This window comes from Bos grunniens, chromosome 25 (assembly GCF_055505025.1).
Source record: "Bos grunniens cultivar Pamir isolate PY7600 chromosome 25, Bosgru_T2T1.0, whole genome shotgun sequence".
Lineage (NCBI taxonomy): Eukaryota > Metazoa > Chordata > Mammalia > Artiodactyla > Bovidae > Bos > Bos grunniens.
Window position 1 is genome coordinate 35,235,199 of NC_141189.1, and position 18,525 is coordinate 35,253,723.

General features: G+C 56.6%; 1 protein-coding gene and 1 long non-coding RNA gene across 4 annotated transcripts; one reads left to right on the forward strand and one right to left on the reverse strand.

Moving 5' to 3' along the window:
* Positions 1 to 5,391: 5,391 nt before the first annotated feature.
* CARHSP1 (calcium regulated heat stable protein 1) lies at positions 5,392 to 16,752 on the forward strand. 3 transcript variants are annotated; one of them, XM_086375841.1, is made up of 4 exons: positions 5,392 to 5,434; positions 13,351 to 13,515; positions 14,178 to 14,300; positions 16,331 to 16,752. In XM_086375841.1, the coding sequence occupies exons 2-4, from the start codon at positions 13,358 to 13,360 to the stop codon at positions 16,491 to 16,493; spliced, it is 444 nt and encodes a 147-aa protein (XP_086231967.1). In that variant the 5' UTR covers positions 5,392 to 5,434; positions 13,351 to 13,357; the 3' UTR covers positions 16,494 to 16,752. The 3 variants fall into 3 exon arrangements, with proteins under 3 accessions (XP_086231967.1, XP_086231969.1, XP_086231968.1); XM_086375843.1 differs by lacking the exon at positions 5,392 to 5,434 and adding an exon at positions 6,021 to 6,205; XM_086375842.1 differs by lacking the exon at positions 5,392 to 5,434 and adding an exon at positions 7,980 to 8,280.
* Positions 15,475 to 16,724, reverse strand: LOC147345454 (uncharacterized). The gene is made up of 2 exons (XR_015154759.1): positions 16,099 to 16,724; positions 15,475 to 15,859 (listed from the first exon to the last, which is right to left on the reverse strand). It is a non-coding gene; the product is annotated as an uncharacterized LOC147345454 (long non-coding RNA).
* Positions 16,753 to 18,525: the final 1,773 nt, after the last annotated feature.

An 18,525-nucleotide genomic window follows, 5' to 3' on the forward strand; every position in this document is an offset into this window, starting at 1 on the left:
CCATCCAACCAGCTTATCCTCTGTCATCCCCTTCTCCTGCCTTCAATCTTTTCCAGAATCAGGGTCTTTTCCAAGAAGTCAATTCTTCCCATCAGGTGGCCAAAGGACTGGAGTTTCAGCTTCAGCATCAGTCTTGCCAATGAATATTCAGGACTGATTTCCTTTAGGATTGACTAGTTTGAGCTCCTTGCAGTCCAAGGCACTCTCAAGAGTCTTCTCCAATACCACAGTTCAAAAGCATCAAAAGTAATAATAATAATCACTTATTGCTAAGAGTCTTAGGCAGAGAAGGCAATGGCACCCCACTCCAGTACTCTTGCCTGGAAAATCCCACGGAGGAGCCTGGTAGGCTGCAGTCCATGGGGTCGCTAAGAGTCGGACACGACTGAGTGGCTTCACTTTCACTTTTCACTTTCATGCATTGGAGAAGGAAATGGCAACCTACTCCAGTGTTCTTGCCTGGAGAATCCCAGGGATGGGTGAGCCTGGTGGGCTGCCATCTATGGGGTCGCACAGAGTCGGACACGACTGAAGTGACTTAGCAGCAGCAGCAAGAGTCTTAGGAGGGCTTCCCATGTGGCACAGGTAGTAAAGAGCCCGCCTGCCAATTCAGGAGACATAGGAGATGTGGGTTCGATCCCTGGGTTGGAAAGATCCTCTAGAGGAGGGCATGGCAACCCACTTGAGTATTCTTGCTGGAGAATCCCACGGACAGAGGAACCTGGCTGGGTACAGTCCATGGGATTGCATAGAGTTGGACACGACTGAAGCAACTTAGCGTGCACACAAGGGTCTTAAGAAGATTCAAGGAGACAGTTTTACCTTGCTGGCTGACCCTTCATCCATGCCTACCTTCTATTCCATTACTTTGGCCACCTGATGTGAAGAGTTGATTCACTGGAAAAGACCCTGATGCTGGGAAAGATTGAGGGCAGGAGGAGAAGGAGACGACAGAGGATGAGATGGTTGGATGGCATCACCGACTCAATGGACATGAGTTTGAGCAAACTCAGGGAGATGGTGAAGGACAGGGAAGTCTGGTGTGCTGCAGTTCATGGAGTCACAAAGAGTCAGACACGACTGAGCGACTGAACAACAACAATCAGGACAATAATACATGAAATAAGCAGAGTCCCAAAAGCCAAGGCGGGGGCAGAGGGGTGGACAGGCCATCCTGAGAATGGAGTGAACCTGGAGTTCTGACAGCCGGGACTCCTGGGGGGCCCTGGTCCTCTCCTGCTTGTGACCCTTGATACCTCCCTCACCCTCTCTGCACGCTGCAGAAAGAAAGACTCTGACAGCCGGGGTTGCTCAAGGGGAAAGGGAGATGGGATGTTTTTTTTCCTTCCTGCTCATTGTTTTCCCAGAAGGGCCCAGCTCTTGCAGGGAAGTGATGAGATAAGGAAGAAGGAATCTGGAGGAAGGAGTGGTAACTGTAATTATTGTGCAAGTGATGGAAGCCGGGCTGGTTTCCCAAGGGGCTGGGGGGTGTGGGTGGGGGCGGGGGGCAGATGGAGAAGCTCTAATCTAGGGAGTGGTTGTGCTTTGCCCAGTCCTCCTGTCCATCAGAGGGGTCATGGGTCAGCAAGAAGAGCCTGGAGCCCTGGGTTATACAGGGATGTCACCTAACGTCTCTGGGCTGCACTTCCAGCCCCTGTCTGCTTTCTCTTCCTTCCAGTTTGTGGTGAGCTGGGGGCAAGAGGCATGGGAGGTAGATGGGCTGCTTCTGACTCTTGGTGACCCCATGGACTGTAGCTTGCCAGGCTCTTCTGTCTGTGGGATTCTCCAGGCAAGAAGACTGGAGTGGGTTGTCAGTCTCTCCTTCAGGGGATCTTCCCAACCCAGGGATTAAACCCACATCTCTCATGTCTCCTGCATTGCCTGGGAGGCTCTTAACCACTGGTGCCACATGGGAAGCCCACTGTAGGTGCCTCCACTCTAGGTTCCATCGCTTCCTGGGCAGAGGGTTGAGAGTGGGGGGAATTCTTGTCCTCTGGGCATCAACGGAGGCCGAATCTCTGAAGAGTGAGCATACCAGATAGGGGTGACTTCTTCCCTAATGACTGCCTTCCATTCTCTGCCCTCAGAACTCTGAGACTGAACCCTGAGGTCTGCCTGGAGGAGGCGGCAGGGGGACTATCTCTAGATCCAGAAAACCTTTGGGGGAGAACCCAGAAAGCTGTGTAGTGGGACAGTGTGAAGTTTTACATGTTTTTAACTGTGTGTGTTTGCATAGGTGATATGTGTGTGTGTGTGGTGGGGGGATATGGGTGTTGTGTGTGGTGTGTGTGTGCATCAATACCTCATTGTCAACTTAAAAAAATGCAGAACATGAGAGTTGTAAGTTAAGTTTTATTTGGGGCAAAATGAGGACTGAAGCCTGGGAGAGAGCTCTGAGAAACTGCCCCAAAGAGATGGGGGGAAGGTCAGTATATATGCGATTTTGGTGAAGGGGGAGTACATGCGATCAAACACATATGTTTCCAAAAGGTTTCTACTGGTCTCCTGAGGCTTTTGGTAGTCACAAGGAGCAGTCATCACCATAAAGGATTTTAATGCTTTTCTAGATACAAGGGGATGCAAAGGATAAATACATATATATATATATATATATAAAGGGGATACAAGGGATATTGGGCTCCTAAAATCAGTTCCTGAAAATATTTAACTATCTGAAGACCTGTTCTGCCAGTTTTCCCCAGAGCATAGAGCACCTCCTTCCTGCTCTCCACCCTGAACTCCTTTCAGGGGGTGTTGAAGGTCAGCAGCACGTGATTTAACTCACTGCAGAGGTAGATAGGTAGATAGTTCAGTTCAGTCACTCAGTCACGTCCGACTCTTTGTGACCCCATGGGCTGCAGCACGCCAGGCCTCCCTATCACCAACTCCCAGAGCTTGTTCAAACGCATGTCCATTGAGTCAGACATGAGATAGGTAGATGGCCGCTGGCAGTTTGTAGGCGACAACATTCACATGGGGTGAAGGGTGAATAGTAGCCACGGGTGATGGGACAGACTAAGTGGGGGGCACGCACTTAGTTCAGGGTGGGTGGACGGTCCCCTCAGTGAGCTGTAATGACCAGAGTGAGGCAGCCTGAGAAGATGCAGGGGAAGAGAGTGTCCCCAGATCCAGATGCTGGTGGAGCTAAGTTCACCCACCATCTGTGGCCCGAGAACCTGCAATCCTAGCCCAGCACAGCTGGCTGGGGTCACTTGCCCCGCTCACCAAAACATCCTGAAGATATAAAGTGGCTCTTCAAAATGATGGAAGAATTAGAAGGAAACAGGAAATGCCACAGAGTATTTGTCTAACCTTATCAGCTGGGCAAAATCCCCAGAAGCAGCAAAAAAAAAGTTTGGCTGAATTTGACCACGTGAAGCTGGTGGGCCCTCCTGTGGCTGCAGGTGATAATGATATGTCAGTGGTCAGTTGTAACCAGTAAATGTTACTAGTATGGATGTTGCTAGTGGGGGAGATGTGGTTGTGTGGGGGGAGGTGATTTCTGACCACCTTGACCTGCCTTCAGCACAGATCCTAGCTAGCTAGTTCATCCAGAACTGTCCTTGACCTGTGATGTTTTTTCTCCTTAGTAATTTTCCATCCATCATGCTTCCAACCCACTTTGGCTATAACTTTCCACTTTTCCCTGCTGCATTTGGAGTTGAGCCCAATCTGTGCCAAAACCATCCTCGTTTTTCAGTGGTCCCTAACTTATCCCGATAGTCCTGAACAAAGTCTGCCTTACCTTTTTAACAAGTGTCATGAGTGATCTTTTCTTTAACAATGGTTGGCTTTATAAATGCTTTAGAAAGCTCATTCTGCCTGCTGCAAAGAAAATTGGAGCGTAGGCATGGATGTTAGGGGGAAGGTAGAACAACTGGGTGAAGGCTGCTGCTCCTGGTGAGATGGGAGAGGCTCAAGTCATGGGGGGAAGAAATAGGTACAAGTGGGCAGACATGGGGCACACTTTGGAGGGAGGAGTCTCCACTCATACCTGCCTTAAGCTCTCTCCTGGCTGCCATCAGTCCCTAATTGAGACACTTGAATTTAGTGCATTCTGACCCCATGCTCCCTTTTCTCTCTCTCTCAGCCCCACCAAACTCCTTCCCACCTCAGGGCCTTTGCACATGCTCTCATCGCTCTCAGGAATGTCCTTTTGTCTGTTTAATTCCTGACTTTCTGGAAGATCGGAGTTGTAATCACTGGACAACCGGGGAAGTCCTGGGGAAGTTTTAAGTTAAGGGTACATGCCTATTCATGAAGAGGCTTGAGCAGAGGCGAGTACTGCATCAGATTCGGGCAAAGGTCAACAGAGGCCATGTTTTAGTTGACAGATATCAGGAAGGTCAACATCTTCATGTCTTTGAGGTGGTCTCTGTTTTATGGCTGAACTATTGTTTCTTAACTGTTTTTTCCCTCGTTCCTGCGTTCCCTCACTTCCCTTAAAATCATTAATTACCGAGCCCGGTTAAAGAACAAACACTGTGGCTAGGCTTCAGATCACAAAACAGCTTAGGCCCAAACTGGCTTCTCTTATGTCAAGGAAGCCGTACCTGTGTTCTTCTCCAGGGAACCCCTAACCTGACCATACAAGAGAGGCAGGGAGAGTTGGTGGGTTCCAGGAAGGACCCCTGTGCCACCCCAGTTCCTGGGCCCTGTTGTCCCAGACACTTAAGAATATCCCTCCCCGCATGCCGCCCCTCAACTACCAGCTGGAGCCTCCATCCAGGGTTGACTTTCCTTTCAGGGCCTGCTCTGACTTGCTGGGTGTGAGGAGATGGGTCACCTGTCTGTGCCTCGGTTTTCTCTCCTGTAAGATGGGAGTAAGTTCATTTACCTGCAGACACAGAGGACTCAAGGAGCTGAAACTAAAAACAAAAGGGATGAAATCAGTTCTCCCAGTTTCGTTGTTGTTCTTTCTTTGCATTTTTTTTGGTTTGCTTTTTCTCCCTTCGGCCACTCTCTTCATCTCTTCTCTTCATACCTGTATCTTTTTCTTTCTGCTAAAACGGAGGAGGTTCCCGGGGCCCATCAGGATTCTGGAGCGAAGGTCAGGTCGGGGACCAAATCCGACGCCCTCGGCTCGGGGAGGGACTCGCTCGGGCGCGACGACCAGATGCTCTCCTTTTTTCTCGGGAGACTTCCGGCCGGGGCTGTGCAGTACAGACGAGAGCCCGGGCCACCCCCTACCCACCCGCCCCAGGCCATGCGCCCCGCGCTCCCGCCAGTCCCGCGCGCGGACACAAAGGTCCCGTAGGGACTGGTCCCGCCCGCCCCGCCCCTCCTCGAGGCCTCGGCCCCATTGGCCGAGAGCTCCCGGGGGCGGGGTCAGGGGCCGGGGCGCGGCAAGCCCGCCCCGCCAACCACGCCCCCTCCCCAGCTCGGTTCCCCGCAGTTGGAGCTGAGCGCCTGGTGGAGCGGAGCGGATAGCCAGGTAGGGAGCTTCTCTGAGGACCCCAGAGGGGCGTGGTGGGGGTGCCCTCGCCCCGATGGAGGCCCAAGATCCTCGGGCATGGGACCTCGGCCTCTTCTGCCCCCGCTGCCCCCCATTCACCCCCACTCTGGAGGGTCTTCCAGCTCTCCGGCTGGGTCTCTGGGCCCCTCGGAAATGGCCGGGCGGCAGTGGCCTGTTTGGGCAGCGCGGGTTACTCATCCCTGCCTGGAGGATGGTGGGTGTGGCAGCAGCCCGCGGGATTTCGGGCGGACGTCTGGTTGCATTTCCCGCCTGGCCACCTGTTTTCTTGGTGCAGAAAAAAAAAACCCTGTTCTCCTCCTCCCGCGCCCCCACCCCCACCCCTCCCCTTGCTTTCGCTGGATGGAGCTAGATGGGGTGACTCGCGCGGGGCGGGGGCGCCGCTCGGGGAGGTGGAGCCAGCCCCCAGCCAGGCCTGGCCGCGCCAGCTGCGGGCTCGGCGGTGGGACCGCTGCCAGGCCTGGCGAGGAGGTTGGGGAGGGAGGGGGGACATCCTGGCGCCGTGCGATTGGCCGCCTCTAGGGAGGAGGAGTCGCCGGGCGCTCACCCGGGGTGTTTGCGTCTGGATGGGGGGGCCCCCGGGGCTGTGCAGAGAAACTTCACTCGCGCCCACGGGCTCCCTCCCTGCCGGCCTCTTTGGCAGCCCAAGTTTTCAGGCCGGAAATGCAACGGTTTTTTGTTTTGATTTCTAAAAAGGAAGCCCCCAACAGCTTATCTGGGGTTGGAGTGGATGTATGTATTGGGAGTAGGGTGGGGGGCCGGATTTCAGCCCCCTCCAGGCGCGATCTCTGTTCCCACAGGCAGGAGGGTCTCACTGCAACATAGAGGGCTTCTCTTAGCCTCCGTTTCCTCATCTGTAGGCTGGGGATGTAAGTTTCCCTACCGTAACGGGGTGTGTGAGAATAAAAGGAGATGGCTGACCCAGGACTGCGGTGGGAGAGCTTTAGCTACTGTTACATTTTTCACTTGCTTTAAAAAAAAAAAAAAATATATATATATATATATATATATATATTTCTTGGTCTCTTCGTTCCCAGTCTTGCCCCTCCAATATTTTTCTCTACCCTGAACGCAGGGGGAACTTGTAAAAACAGGTTCAAATCAACCCCAGGCTTAAAATCGCCTATTGATGTCCTCGTTGTCGTTTCAGTCCCAAACTCTTCACCAGAGTTTTCTGTTATCTCCCTCCCCCAGCCAGACCGTCCCAGCCCTTTTCTGGCACCCGCTCTCCCTCCTTGTCCCTGAGCCTGTGTCCCTGCGGACTCCTCTGCCAGGAATGACTTCCCCATGTCCCCTGTAGGGCTTGAAGCAGGCGCCCCTTCCTCGGGGCCAGGGACCTTCTCCAAACCCCCTCTATGCTCGCCTTTCCCGGGCAGCCTTGATGGCCGTGGGTTCTTAATGCTGTGGTCTTTATCACCCTCCGGAGCCCCAACAGAGCAGAAACAGGGCCTGTAGTATCGCGAAGCCCGGCCCCGAGAAAAGCTCGGGAAAAGCTGGGCCAGGCCCATCGCCGGGCTCTGAGGGAAGAGGGAGGCCCTCTCGGGAGGGGAACGGTCTTTGTCTCACCGAGTGGCAAAGTCAGGGCATTCAGGGCATTCGGTTTGTGTCCCATCAGCAGAGACGGACGTGGGAGGGATTATTCTAGACGGCCGGAACCTGGCAGTGCTACCATTAGCGGCTCGACTATTGTTGCCTGAAGCCTTTGTATCTGGCACCCTCCTATACAACACCCTCCGTCCGCCAGGCTGGGAGGCTACACCAGGACCGTCCCATTTGACAGATGGGGAGACTGAGGCCAGGAACGGGGGAGGTCGCTTGCCAGGGGGGGTCACAGAGGGAGCGAAGAGCACAATTAGGCCTGAGACTCAGGTCTGATCGAAGCCCTGGATGGAGGCGAAGATGGAATACAGAAGGCTGGAAGTGGGGGCGATGGGATGGGGATGCAGAATCGGCCTCGAGTTACCCACAGGGGCTTGGGCGCCTCCCAGGCCGTGGGCCGGGCCGTGCCGGGCACGCTAACGGCGGGCCTGTGCCGGAGGGCGCCTTGGCTTCCCGGTCGCTAGTCCTCGGGTTTCCGGCCTCTTCCCAGCACTCCCGGGCGGCCGAACAGTTCCCAGCTGGGCTTGCCCCCCACCCCCACCCCCACTGAGATGCACGGACATCTCAGATGCACCTCGGTGCCGTGTTCGTATTTCTCTCTGCTGCGGCGCGGCCAGCTCCAGCCAGGCCGCCTCTCCCTCGCGCTCCCTCCCCTGATTCCATCCCCCCAACTCCCCTGGACCCCTGACCTCCCCTCGACCCCTCCCACCTCCCGTTGCCAGGCTCCACTTCCCCCTCCCAAGTCCTCGCCCCTCTCCCAGGCACTGCCACTCTCCCTGGCCCCGCCCTTCCTGGCCCCGAGCCTCTCCCCTCTCCCTGGCACCGCCCCTCCCCTGCCACGAGCCCCGCCCCTCCATGGCCACGCCCTTCCTGCCCGAGCCCTGCCCCTCTACCTGGCCACGCCCTTTCTGGCACCTCGCCCCGCCCCTCGCCTTGTCCCCGCCCACTGGCCCCTCCCCTCCCCTTCTCTCTTTCCCCCTGCCCCCTGACCCCTCTCTCCCCGATCTGAGCCCCGCTCTCCCCAGCGCAGCGGAGGGCAATGCAGCCCAGGCCCACTTCGGGGCTCTTTTCGTGAACCTCTTCCTGTTTCCTGGGACCCCGCTGTCCTACTGACCCGTTCGGCCCAAGTGCCCCCAATCTGCGGGGTTGGGCCTCAGTTGCGCTGGAGGTGGAGAGGGGAAGGGCGGCGTCTCTTCCTCAGTTTACAGGTGAGGCACCTGGGTGGACTAGGGTGACTTTGTGACTCATCTGGTGGCCCTCTTATGCAGGCTGAGAGGTGGGCCGGGCCAGTAACCCCATAACCAGTACTACTCCATGTCAATCTTGCCTTGCTGGTGGGAGCTCCTTAGAAATGCAGAATGTGGGACCCCATACCTGTCTTAAGAAAGTGTTCTGTGCTGTTCCTATCCATCGTGTGGGTGGAACTCATTCCCACCTGCCGGCAGGGGCCTGGCCTCCTGGCTAGGAGGTATCTGAACATGGTACCCTGCCCTGGCCTCCCCCATCCAGAAACCCAGGGAAGGCTCCACACCCCATTTTTCAGAGTAGGCTTGATGGGATCTGGCTTTGCTGCCAGGCTGAGAAAGAAGCTCAGTTCTTTCTCCCACCCCTATCTTTCTGCCCTCCAGGGCCTGAAAGCTACCAAGAATGGAGGAGCCTTGTGAAATGAACTGCAAACGTCTCACTAAAGTGTAAATGATTGATAGCACTGCCAAGGATCCCTTCCTGGAGTCAGCAACCAGTTACATGGCTTAAGACAGACTTGTCCTTATTTATTTATTTTATTTTGGCTGTGTTGTGTCTTTGTTGCTGCGCGGGCTTTTCTCTCATTGAGGTGAGAGGGGGCTACTCTTTGGTTGTGGTGCAAGGAATTCTCATTGTCGCTTAGCTTCTCTTGTTGTGGAGCACAGGCTCTCGGGGACTGGGGCTTCAGAGGTTGTGGCTCCTGGGCTCTAGAGCACAGGCTAAATAGTTTTGGCACGCGGGCTTAGTTGCTCCTCTGGACCAGGGATCGAACCTGTGTCTCCTGTATTGGCAGGCGGATTCTTATCCACTGAGCCACCAGGGAAGCTTCAGACTTGCCCTTGATATAACTGGTGGGGCTTGAGGCCCAGAGGGCAGGATGGCAGGGGCTCTGCAGGACTGGGTAGGTCTCCAGTCCCTGGATGTGTGGGTTGGTGGAAGAGGGGCTGGGAAGACCAGAGCCTGGTGCCCGGCTGAGCTCTGTGAACCTTCCTGGAGGACCCATAGGCCTGTGGGAAATTCCCAGGCTATTTTGGGCTGAGGCCCCCTTCCTGCCCTTTCCCAGGGTAAAGGCCTTGCTGGTGTTGGGGGCTGGGTGGCTCCCTGCACCCCTCCCTGCCCAGTCCATTGGTGTTCACATGTATGCACGCACTTGTGTGCCTGGCTTCACACACATGCATGTGTACACATACACGTGCACCACACACACAGCCACACACATATACACATGTGCATGCACTCATGCAGAAACGTGTGCACACAGCTCAGCAGCCGTAACAGGCCTTGGGCATGACACCTGGTCTGAATTTGCTGCAAGCCTGAAGCCCATCTCAGGTCTGGCCTAGAGCCTCAGTCTCAGGCGACCCTCTGCAGACTGCCTGCAGCTGTAGGGAGTTGATGAAGCTGTAGGGAGGTGAGAGGTCCCGGAGCAGGGGCTAGTGGCAGAGGGTGGGCCCTGCCTCCTCCAGGGTCAGCTTCAAGGCCCCCCGCTGGCGTTACTGGGAGAGCAGTTGCTGGTTGGAAGTGTGAGAGTGGGGGGGTGCTGCACACCCAGCGCCCCCATCTGTGTTTGGGGGGGGCCGCAGCCGACCCCAGAGCCGGCTTCTGGGTGACTGGCTCCCCGCTCCACGAGCTGGTTTCCTTATAGCTGGACTTTAACCCAGGCTTTCCCACACAGAGGCCCTTCACTCCTCCCTGTCCCTGTCCCCCACCCCCGCAGGCCGGTGGGGGTGGCTGGCTCCCGTCCAGGTCTACACCGGCTTCAGCTGTGCTCTGCACGGATGGCCCTCTGGAGGCGCGGGCAGGGTGGTGGTTGAAGCCCTTGCTCCCTTCCCCGACTCTCTCCTGGAGGCTCTGCAGTCCTCCGTGCCTCATTTTCTCCCATGGCCAAGTGCGCATGCGCGCAGCCCGGACCTGCGGCACAACTGTGCAGGGCGCCCAGCTCACGGTGCACGTGAACGCCAGTGGGGGCTCCCGGTCCTGAGGCTGGTCAGGGGGACCCTGCTCTGTCCCCAAGCCGGGGGCTTCCATTGGAATCTCTGCAGGACTGGGTGTCCTGGGAGAGTCAAAGGGGCTGGGGAGGAGAGACAAGGGGGCCCCAGCTGAGACCTGCTTTACAGGGAGGTGGGGAGGGGGGAACAGTCAGATGGATGGACATGAGCAAGAAGAGTGGAGACCCGTGGGGATGACGATGATGCCCTAATTCCTGAGCTGGCCTGCCCCTCCACCCACCCATCTCCTGCCTCTCACCCTTCCTTCCCCAGCGATCCCCCAACCCCCAGTGTCCTTGCTGGCCTTTAGTCACACCTGCCCCTGCCAACCTCAGGGTCTTTGCACAGGCTGTTTCCACACTGGGAGAACCTGCCCCTGTTTTACAAATGGCCCACTCTTGTTTGTTTGCTTACCCTTTTTGGCTTTGCTGGGTCTAACTTGTAGTGCACGGGCTTCTTGTCGCATTGGCTTCTCTTGTTGCCGAGCACGGACTCAGTAGTTGTGACTCGTGGGCTTAGTTGCCCCACAGCATGTGGAATCTTCCCAGACCAGGGATTGAACCTGTGTCCCCTGCCCTGGCAGGTGGATTCTTAACTACTGGACCACCAGGGAAGCCCTGCTGTCTGAGTCTCTACTGCCTAAAAACAGGGCCTGCCATCAGGCGCATGTTTGTTGAATGACTTTATGATTACGGTTATAACAACAATTGTAGCTGATCCTTAAATGCTCACTCGTACTGGGTGGAGGGTGTGCAGAATGCTTAAAACATGTATTATGTCATTTCAACTTACTGACGCTGGTGTAAAGTCAGGACTGTTAAAAAAAATCTCTAGGTTCCAGATACAGAAACCAAGGTCCAGAGAGGTCAAGTAACTTGCCCAAGAGCTGGAAGGGTGGGATTTAAAGTCAGAGGTTCCTGACAGCAGGGGAAAGAGGGAGATTTTGGGTGGGAGTGGGGAGGGCTGTTCCCCACCTCACCCTGGTGTCCTCAGGTTTCAGTGGTTCCTACCGGCTGTCCTGGGTGTGGGGCCCTCCCTTTTTCTGAACCGGCCCCCTTCCCAGAACCCCAGGCATTGGAACATTCTAGGACTCTATGACCTGTGCTGGTGGGTCATGCTGGAGCCTTGACCCCAAGCTGCCGGGGCCTTTCTGAGGTGGGGGCTCCCGGGACTCGCGGTCCTCCCTGGCCGCGGGCGCAGCTGAGAGAAGGGTCAGGAGGTACTATGTCGCTTCCTCCAGGGAGCCAGCTGGCTGTCTCCCCTCCCAGCCAGACGGAGCTGAGTCCTGAAAGGGGAGTGTGTAGGGGGCTTCGGGGCCACATGGAGGGAGCCAGTTCGTCCTCTTGGGGGGCAGAGGTGGGCCTGTCCCCTGAGGAATCAGGCCTGGCTCTCAGGCAGTTTGGGTTGGGGGCAGAGGGGCATTGCTGGGCGATGCAGATTGAAAGCTGGTGCTCTGGGCCACATAAATGCCTGCAGACCAGGAAAGCCAGGGCAGTGGCGGGGGATGGGGGTGGTGGTAGGGAGGTGGGCTGGAGGCTCTGGTTGTCAGAGCTGCTAGATTTCTCAAACCTAGCTGGAAACGTTGCCTGGGGGAGGGGGGCAAACCTCTGGGATGTTTAAAAGATAGCTCGTGCTTTAAATATGAAAACCTTGTGTGAACCTCTCAGAACCCAGCAGAGCAGCTCCTGCCCCACCACTCCCTGTGAATGGCGGGGGGAGGTGACATCCTGGGAATGAAGGGGGATGATATCTAGTCAGGCTCCTCTCCATCCTGGGGCCGGGGGGCCCGCACCTGCCCCACCTGAATCCCCGACACCAGCCCTGAGCAGGTGCTGCATGACGCCCACCCAGCTGCACCGATGTGCACAGTTGATCCCAGACAGCGGAAGGGACTCAGCCAAGGCCCTTTGGGTCTTGGGCTTTGGCTCTTTCTTCATGGCCTTGAGCCAAGGCCACCAGCAAGTTGGGTACAGTGGCCATGTGCTGCTCTCAAGACAGGAATGTAGATCCTCTCTCTCCAGCTGGGTCTGCCCCTGGCGTCTGATGTGTGTTAGGGGTCACAGAGGGAATTCCATTTCTCAGCAGCAGTCAGAGACTCAGGCTGGGTGGAAATGAACTTTAAGGCCTGGATCTGAGTCAGGGGCCTGGTGGCTGGAGATGCTGCCTTTGAAATGCCCCTGCCCACTCCCCCTGCCCCCCTCAGGGTTCCTCCTGGACGCGGACTTGACTTGGGGTCCGAGCCCTTTTTGATTTGTGTCCCCGAGTTTCCTGAAGGAGCACTGAGTGCGAGTCCCTTTTTCGCTTCCCCTTCCCCATAGTGCCCGGCACTTAGTAGGAGTTGGGAAATGTTTGATGAGTGGCCGAGTCCTCATCCAGGTGGTTGGCACTGAAGCATTCCTGCGTGTCCTGTCTGCCTCCCTCCCTCTCTCCTTCCTTTTTCTCTCTCTCCCTCCCTCTCTTTCTCAAGAATTTGCCAAGTGCCTGAGTGTGCCAGGGCTTCCCGGGTGGCGCTAGTGGTAAAGAACCTGCCTGCTAATGCAGGAGACCTAAGAGACTCGAGTTTGTTCCCTGGGTCAGGAAGATCCCTTGAAGAAGGGAATAGCTACCCACTCTATTATTCTTGCTGGGGAATCCCATGGACAGAGGAGCCTGGTGGGCTATATAGTCCATAGGGTTGCAAAGAGTCGGGCACGACTGAAGCAGCTTAGCTCGCACGCACGCTGTGTGTGCCAGAGCCTGTGCTGTGTGTCCTGGGGACAAAGGGGGGGCCAGTGGTGTCCTCGTGGCGTTTTTGTGAGGAGCTGTCATAGAGGGAGGCACACGGCTGCAACAGGAGCGCAGACCAGGCGCCTGCCCCGACTGGGACGAGCGGGCACGTTTCTGGAGCAGGTGACGTCCACGCCGAGTGAGCCTGGAGCCTGCATTCCACAGCCAGAGGAATATTCAAGTCTCAGATGACACACTGTCTGGCGTGAGCGTGGGGAGGCATCTGGAGAGCCCCCCTAGCAAGGCGTGAGTCCCTGAGAGCCCCCCGTCTCTCTCCAGGTCAGCCATGTCATCTGAGCCTCCTCCTCCATCCCAGCCCCCCACCCACCAGTCCTCGACTGGGCTGCTGGACACCCAACAGGCCCGGGATCGCTCACCGTCCCCCCTTCGGGGCAACGTGGTGCCGAGCCCACTGCCTACTCGCCGCACCAGGACCTTCTCAGCGTGAGTCTCGGGCTTCCCCGGACAGGTCGCCTCTGCGTCCCTGTCTATCACATGGGAAACTTGTGGATTGGGAAGGGGATGATGGTGAGAAGCTGGGCAGGCACCTTGTAAACCCCGCACCGCACCGCCCCCAGGCCCCTCCTTGAGCCTGTCGTGAGCTGTGGGTGAGGGGTGAGGGTGGCCAGAGATAGGAAATCGCTGGGGTCTTAGATCATCGGGCTTTAACCACACACCAGTCCCTTTTCCCTGGGAGCCCTTGACCTTATCAGCTGCAAAACGGGGACGGTAGCAGGGTGGCCACTGTGCTGCAGGAGACCCACATGGTGCCTGGCAGGTGCAAAGCTCAGGCCAACATGTGGAGGCTGTTGTTAAGTTAGCCTTCAGAGGGAGGGATGCTCAGGGGGATTTTGCTCAGACAGGGAAACTGAGGCCTGAGAAAAGTTTGCCAGCATCATTCAGAGAGTCACTGTCACCAGGGTCTCTGAGTGGCTCCCAGAGTTGTGCAGTGTGTAACCTGCACAACTGTGCATGGCGGCCCTGCCCAGAATGCCCTGGGGCACAGCTGTGGGTGGGAACTGGGAAGAGCTGGGTGTGCTCTGAGAGCAGGGGGCTGTCCTAGAGGGCTGGTGGGGGCCCCTCATGCTCTCCACACTCTCTGTCAGGACGGTGCGGGCTTCCCAGGGCCCGGTCTACAAAGGAGTCTGCAAATGCTTCTGTCGGTCCAAGGGCCACGGCTTCATCACCCCGGCTGACGGCGGCCCCGACATCTTCCTGCATATCTCCGAGTGAGTCAGCAGCTGATCCGGGTGCTCTGGGGCTAGGATGGGCGCCGTGGCCTGGAGGAGGCAGGGGGAGTGTGTGAACTCTGCTGGGTGGGTGCCAAGTGTGATGAGGTTGTGTGGGCCAGGCTTGTGTGACAGTGTTCAGGGCTGAGGGCGTGAGTCTGTACGTGGTGGTGGCAGCGTGTGAGACACTGGAGGCGACTGTGTGTGTGTGTGTCTGTGGGTGTGCACACGTGTGTGTCTCTGTGTGTGCATATGTCTGCGCACGTGTCTCTGTGTGTGTTTCTGCGTGTGTGCGTGTCTCTGTGTATCTGTGCGTGTGAGGTGAGAACCTCCTTTGGCTTTCCCTGGTGGCTCAGCTGGTGAAGAATCTGCCTGCAATGTGGGAGACCTGGGTTTGATCCCTGGGTTAGGAAGATCCCCTGGAAAAGGGAAAGGCTACCCACTCCAGTATTCTGGCCTGGAGAATTCCATGGATTGTAGTCCATGGGGTCACAAAGAGTCGGACATGACTTAGTGACTTTCACTTTCACTTTGGGGTGGGTCTGAATGCCTGTGTGTGTCTGGCGGGCAGGCCTGGGTGTCCCTGGGAGTCCTGTGAGCCTGTGTTTGGCCTGGGGGTGGGTGCTTGCACTCGCCCTGGGGGCCCTGCCCTGGTGAGGCTGGGGGGTGACTGAACTCTGCTCCAGGAAGGAAGTGTGGGGCTGGACCCTCTCTACTGCCTCTTGCTCACTGACGTCCTTCCTTCCTGAGTGTCTGAAAACCCTGGCAGGGAGAGGAGGTGGGGGGCACCCAGGGTGGGGCCCACACATCCTCAGCCTTGGGGCTGGAGGGCGCCCTGCAGGCTGGCCTCCACCTCTGGTCTTCTAAGCAGCCTGCAGGTTTGTGGGGACCTAATCGGCATCCCTACCCCATCCCCATCTTTGACCTCAGCAACCCCCACCCCAATCTTTTTGTCAGTGGCAGGCAAAGTACCCCACACAGCAGGCCTGACAATATGTAGAAACCATGTTTTGAAATTAGGCTCCTTTTGCAAATGTCTGCTGAGATGGGAGAGTTACCCTTTCTTACTCTCTTCCAACATCCCTACACACCTGGTCTTCATAGACCCCCTGTACAATGTAGACACGAGGACACTGCTAAAGCAACGCCTTTTGACATACATATGAATCATACGTGGATGTAGAAGTACATATCTATATTGGCTCTTATTCTGGAAGGAGTTATAGTGGTTGACAAGGATAGACACAATGAGCCAAGAAAAATTAGTAAGGAAAGCAGGGGGTTGGGGCAGAGAAGAAAGATGGCATTTGGTTTCACTGCTAGTAGTGGGCTGCACCTTTACTCCTGAGCTTCCTGGTGGCCACAGCAAAGAGGGCAGCTCCATTTGCAATGTGATTCTTCAATCAAGGCCATATTATAGTCCCAGGGGAGAGCTCACTGGACTTGGCCTTCAGGATCCGAAGGGGATATTCCTCCTGGGGGGTGGGGGGCAGTGGGTAAAGCCAAGGGGGCATCAAGATGGGGACCTCTTCATCCCGGGTGAGATGGTGGCTCATGTCCTGTAGAAAAAGAGGGAAAAGGACTTTCTGGAAGGCTCCATGGGATTCTGAGGAGCTGAACAGCAGAGGTGCAGCCTGGTTTCCAGGACTCCTGGACCGGGCAAGGGGTTGTGGCTGCTGCTCAGGAAACCCCCGTGGAGTCATTCCCCAACTCTGATTCTTAGGCTCAAGACTGTCTCTCCTGGCTCTTCCAGCCATAAGCCCCAGGGTGCCCATGTGTAACTGCCCTGTGAGCATACCTGGGGGCGGGGCTCCATCTCTGTCTCCACAGCAGAGGTCCCGGGAAAGGAGCTGATTGGGTCAGGGGACCCTCAGTCACGACCGAGGGCCCCAGTGGCTCCGCCTGGTGGTGGGGCAGGGTTGGGGGCAGCTCCTCCCCCAGGGGCAGGGGTGGGAGGGCAGCTCCTCTCCCAGGGCCGGTGTCCCGGCTTCTCCCAGCGCCAGCCCTGAGTGTCTCTCCTCGCCCCGCAGCGTGGAGGGGGAGTACGTCCCCATGGAAGGCGACGAGGTCACCTATAAGATGTGCTCCATCCCGCCCAAGAACGAGAAGCTGCAGGCCGTGGAGGTGGTCATCACCCACCTGGCGCCGGGCACCAAGCACGAGACCTGGTCCGGCCACGTCGTCAGTTCCTAGGAGCGGCCGGAGGCACCCTGGCTCCCCAGCTCTGGGGAGACACCCGGGGCAGGAGGCAGGACCAGACGAGAGAGGACAACTGTGCCACTTGAGATGGGGCATCTGAAAGGGGGGGGAGCGTGGTCCCTGTCAAGTGTCTCCTGGAGGAAGGGGTTGGAGACAGGGGAAGGCACGGGGGTGCCCTCGGCCACCAGCAAGCCTCCGACCACCGCAACCAACACCTCATCATCTGAAAAACATTAAAAGCATTGAAAAAGGAGAGGCGCTCCCTGGTGGCTGAGTGGAGGGTCTGAGCCCCGCCCAGGGGCCGGGTCGGGCGTCTTCCCTGGCCCGCAGTCCCTCCCACAACCGCTCCCCCCGCCCCTGCCCCCGCCCCCGCCCCGGAATTGAAGGCTGAGAACCCCCAGATTGGTCCTCTGGGTAGTGACATGGACCCTGAGTGATTTCCCAGGAAGAATTTTCACCCGGAGCATGCGCACCACCCCGCCCTCCGCCCACATGCGTGAGCCTCTCCTTGGCCCTGGGCAGAGCAGACTTCTGGTTCTGAGCTGGTTGTTCCAAGGGGCTGGGGGCGGGGAGCACGGGGCGTCTTGGTGTCTCTGCAGCAGGAGGTGAAACAGCTGCGCGTCTGGCAGCCCTAAGTCCTCCATGTGGCAGCCGTGTGCTTAGAGGCGAGTCCTCGTTCTCTTTGAAGCCTGGTCCTGCCTGTCTGTCTTTGGTTGAGAGATCCTGGCTCAGCCACCCATCCGGGAGGTGGAGGGGAGGGGTGGGGAGTGTGGAGAGGGGGAGGGTCTTTGTTTCCAAAGGGACCTTTCTCGGGATCCATCTAGAAAAGAGCAGGTGGTTTGCTTCCTGGGAGCCTGGCCAAGTCACAAGTTGAAGGAGAAATAGGCCTTTGGTGGTGTTTTCAGGAAAATTGGTGTGAACTGCTTAGGATTTTTTTTTTTCTTTAAGAACTCAAGCTCTCACCGGAGCCAGTTCTGTTTGCACTTTACTGTTGACATTGCAGACCTTTGTGGATATTTCCAGTAAACAGATCCTTAAGGCTTTCCTTTGGTGTGGCTTGGTTCGGCTTTAGTTGTGATTTAAAAATAGAAATAGCTGGGAAATATGGGAAAAACATATTTAACACATCTTGAAATATGTGGCCACACCCATGAAATATGTAGTCAAGGGTCCATTTGGCAATACAGGGAGGCGTGAGCCCTTGAAAGGTAGTGGGGCCTCATCCAGTGTATCTGAATTTCTGCGAGGGGGTCGGAGGCCAGAGCTATTTTGCTGAGGACCAATGGAGTTGTGTGTGTTTTTTAAAGTATGCCTGATTTACAACACAATGTTAGTTCCCCGTGCACAACACAGCGATTTGATATTTCCATACATCACGAAATGACCCCTGGAGTTGTTTTTAAGTAGGCGAGTAAATGTTGGTTACAAGTGCGCAGTGAAACGTCACAGTTAAGGAAGCTGATCTTTTTTCCCGGCCTGCAGTGCCCCCTTGAAGGGTCTTCCCCACTCTGCCTTCTGCTGGTCCGCAGTGGCCGTCTCCCCTCCAGCCTTGGACGGTCCCCAGGTGGCCCCCAGAGACCCCTGTCTGTTGGGTATGGACCACACTTTGAGTGAAGTCACTCATCCTTGAGAGACCCATCCTTGAGGTTGAGAGCCTGCGTCTTTGCCACCCGCTCCCTCAGGCGACTTCGCTGCCTTGCCCTCACCCTGGTACGTGGTTGGGGCTCCACGTGACCCCACCAGCCTGCTAGTGGGCTGGAAGTCGGATCTGCTCCTCCAGGTGACACGTGGGTCCTCTTGCTGGGAGACTCCTTTGTAAATGCTCCATTCTCACTTTGTGTTGTGAGGGCTGGAAGGGACCCCTCCCCACTCAAAGCACAATCTTGAGTTATCCCAGAGGCTCTAGGAGGATGGATAGTGTTGGTGACCAAGCTGGGGACAGAATCCGGATTCCTGACTCCAGGTCTTTCCTCTCACCAGCACCTTTCTCAATAAACTGTTTTGTTGGAGAGTCTGGCGTTCTGTG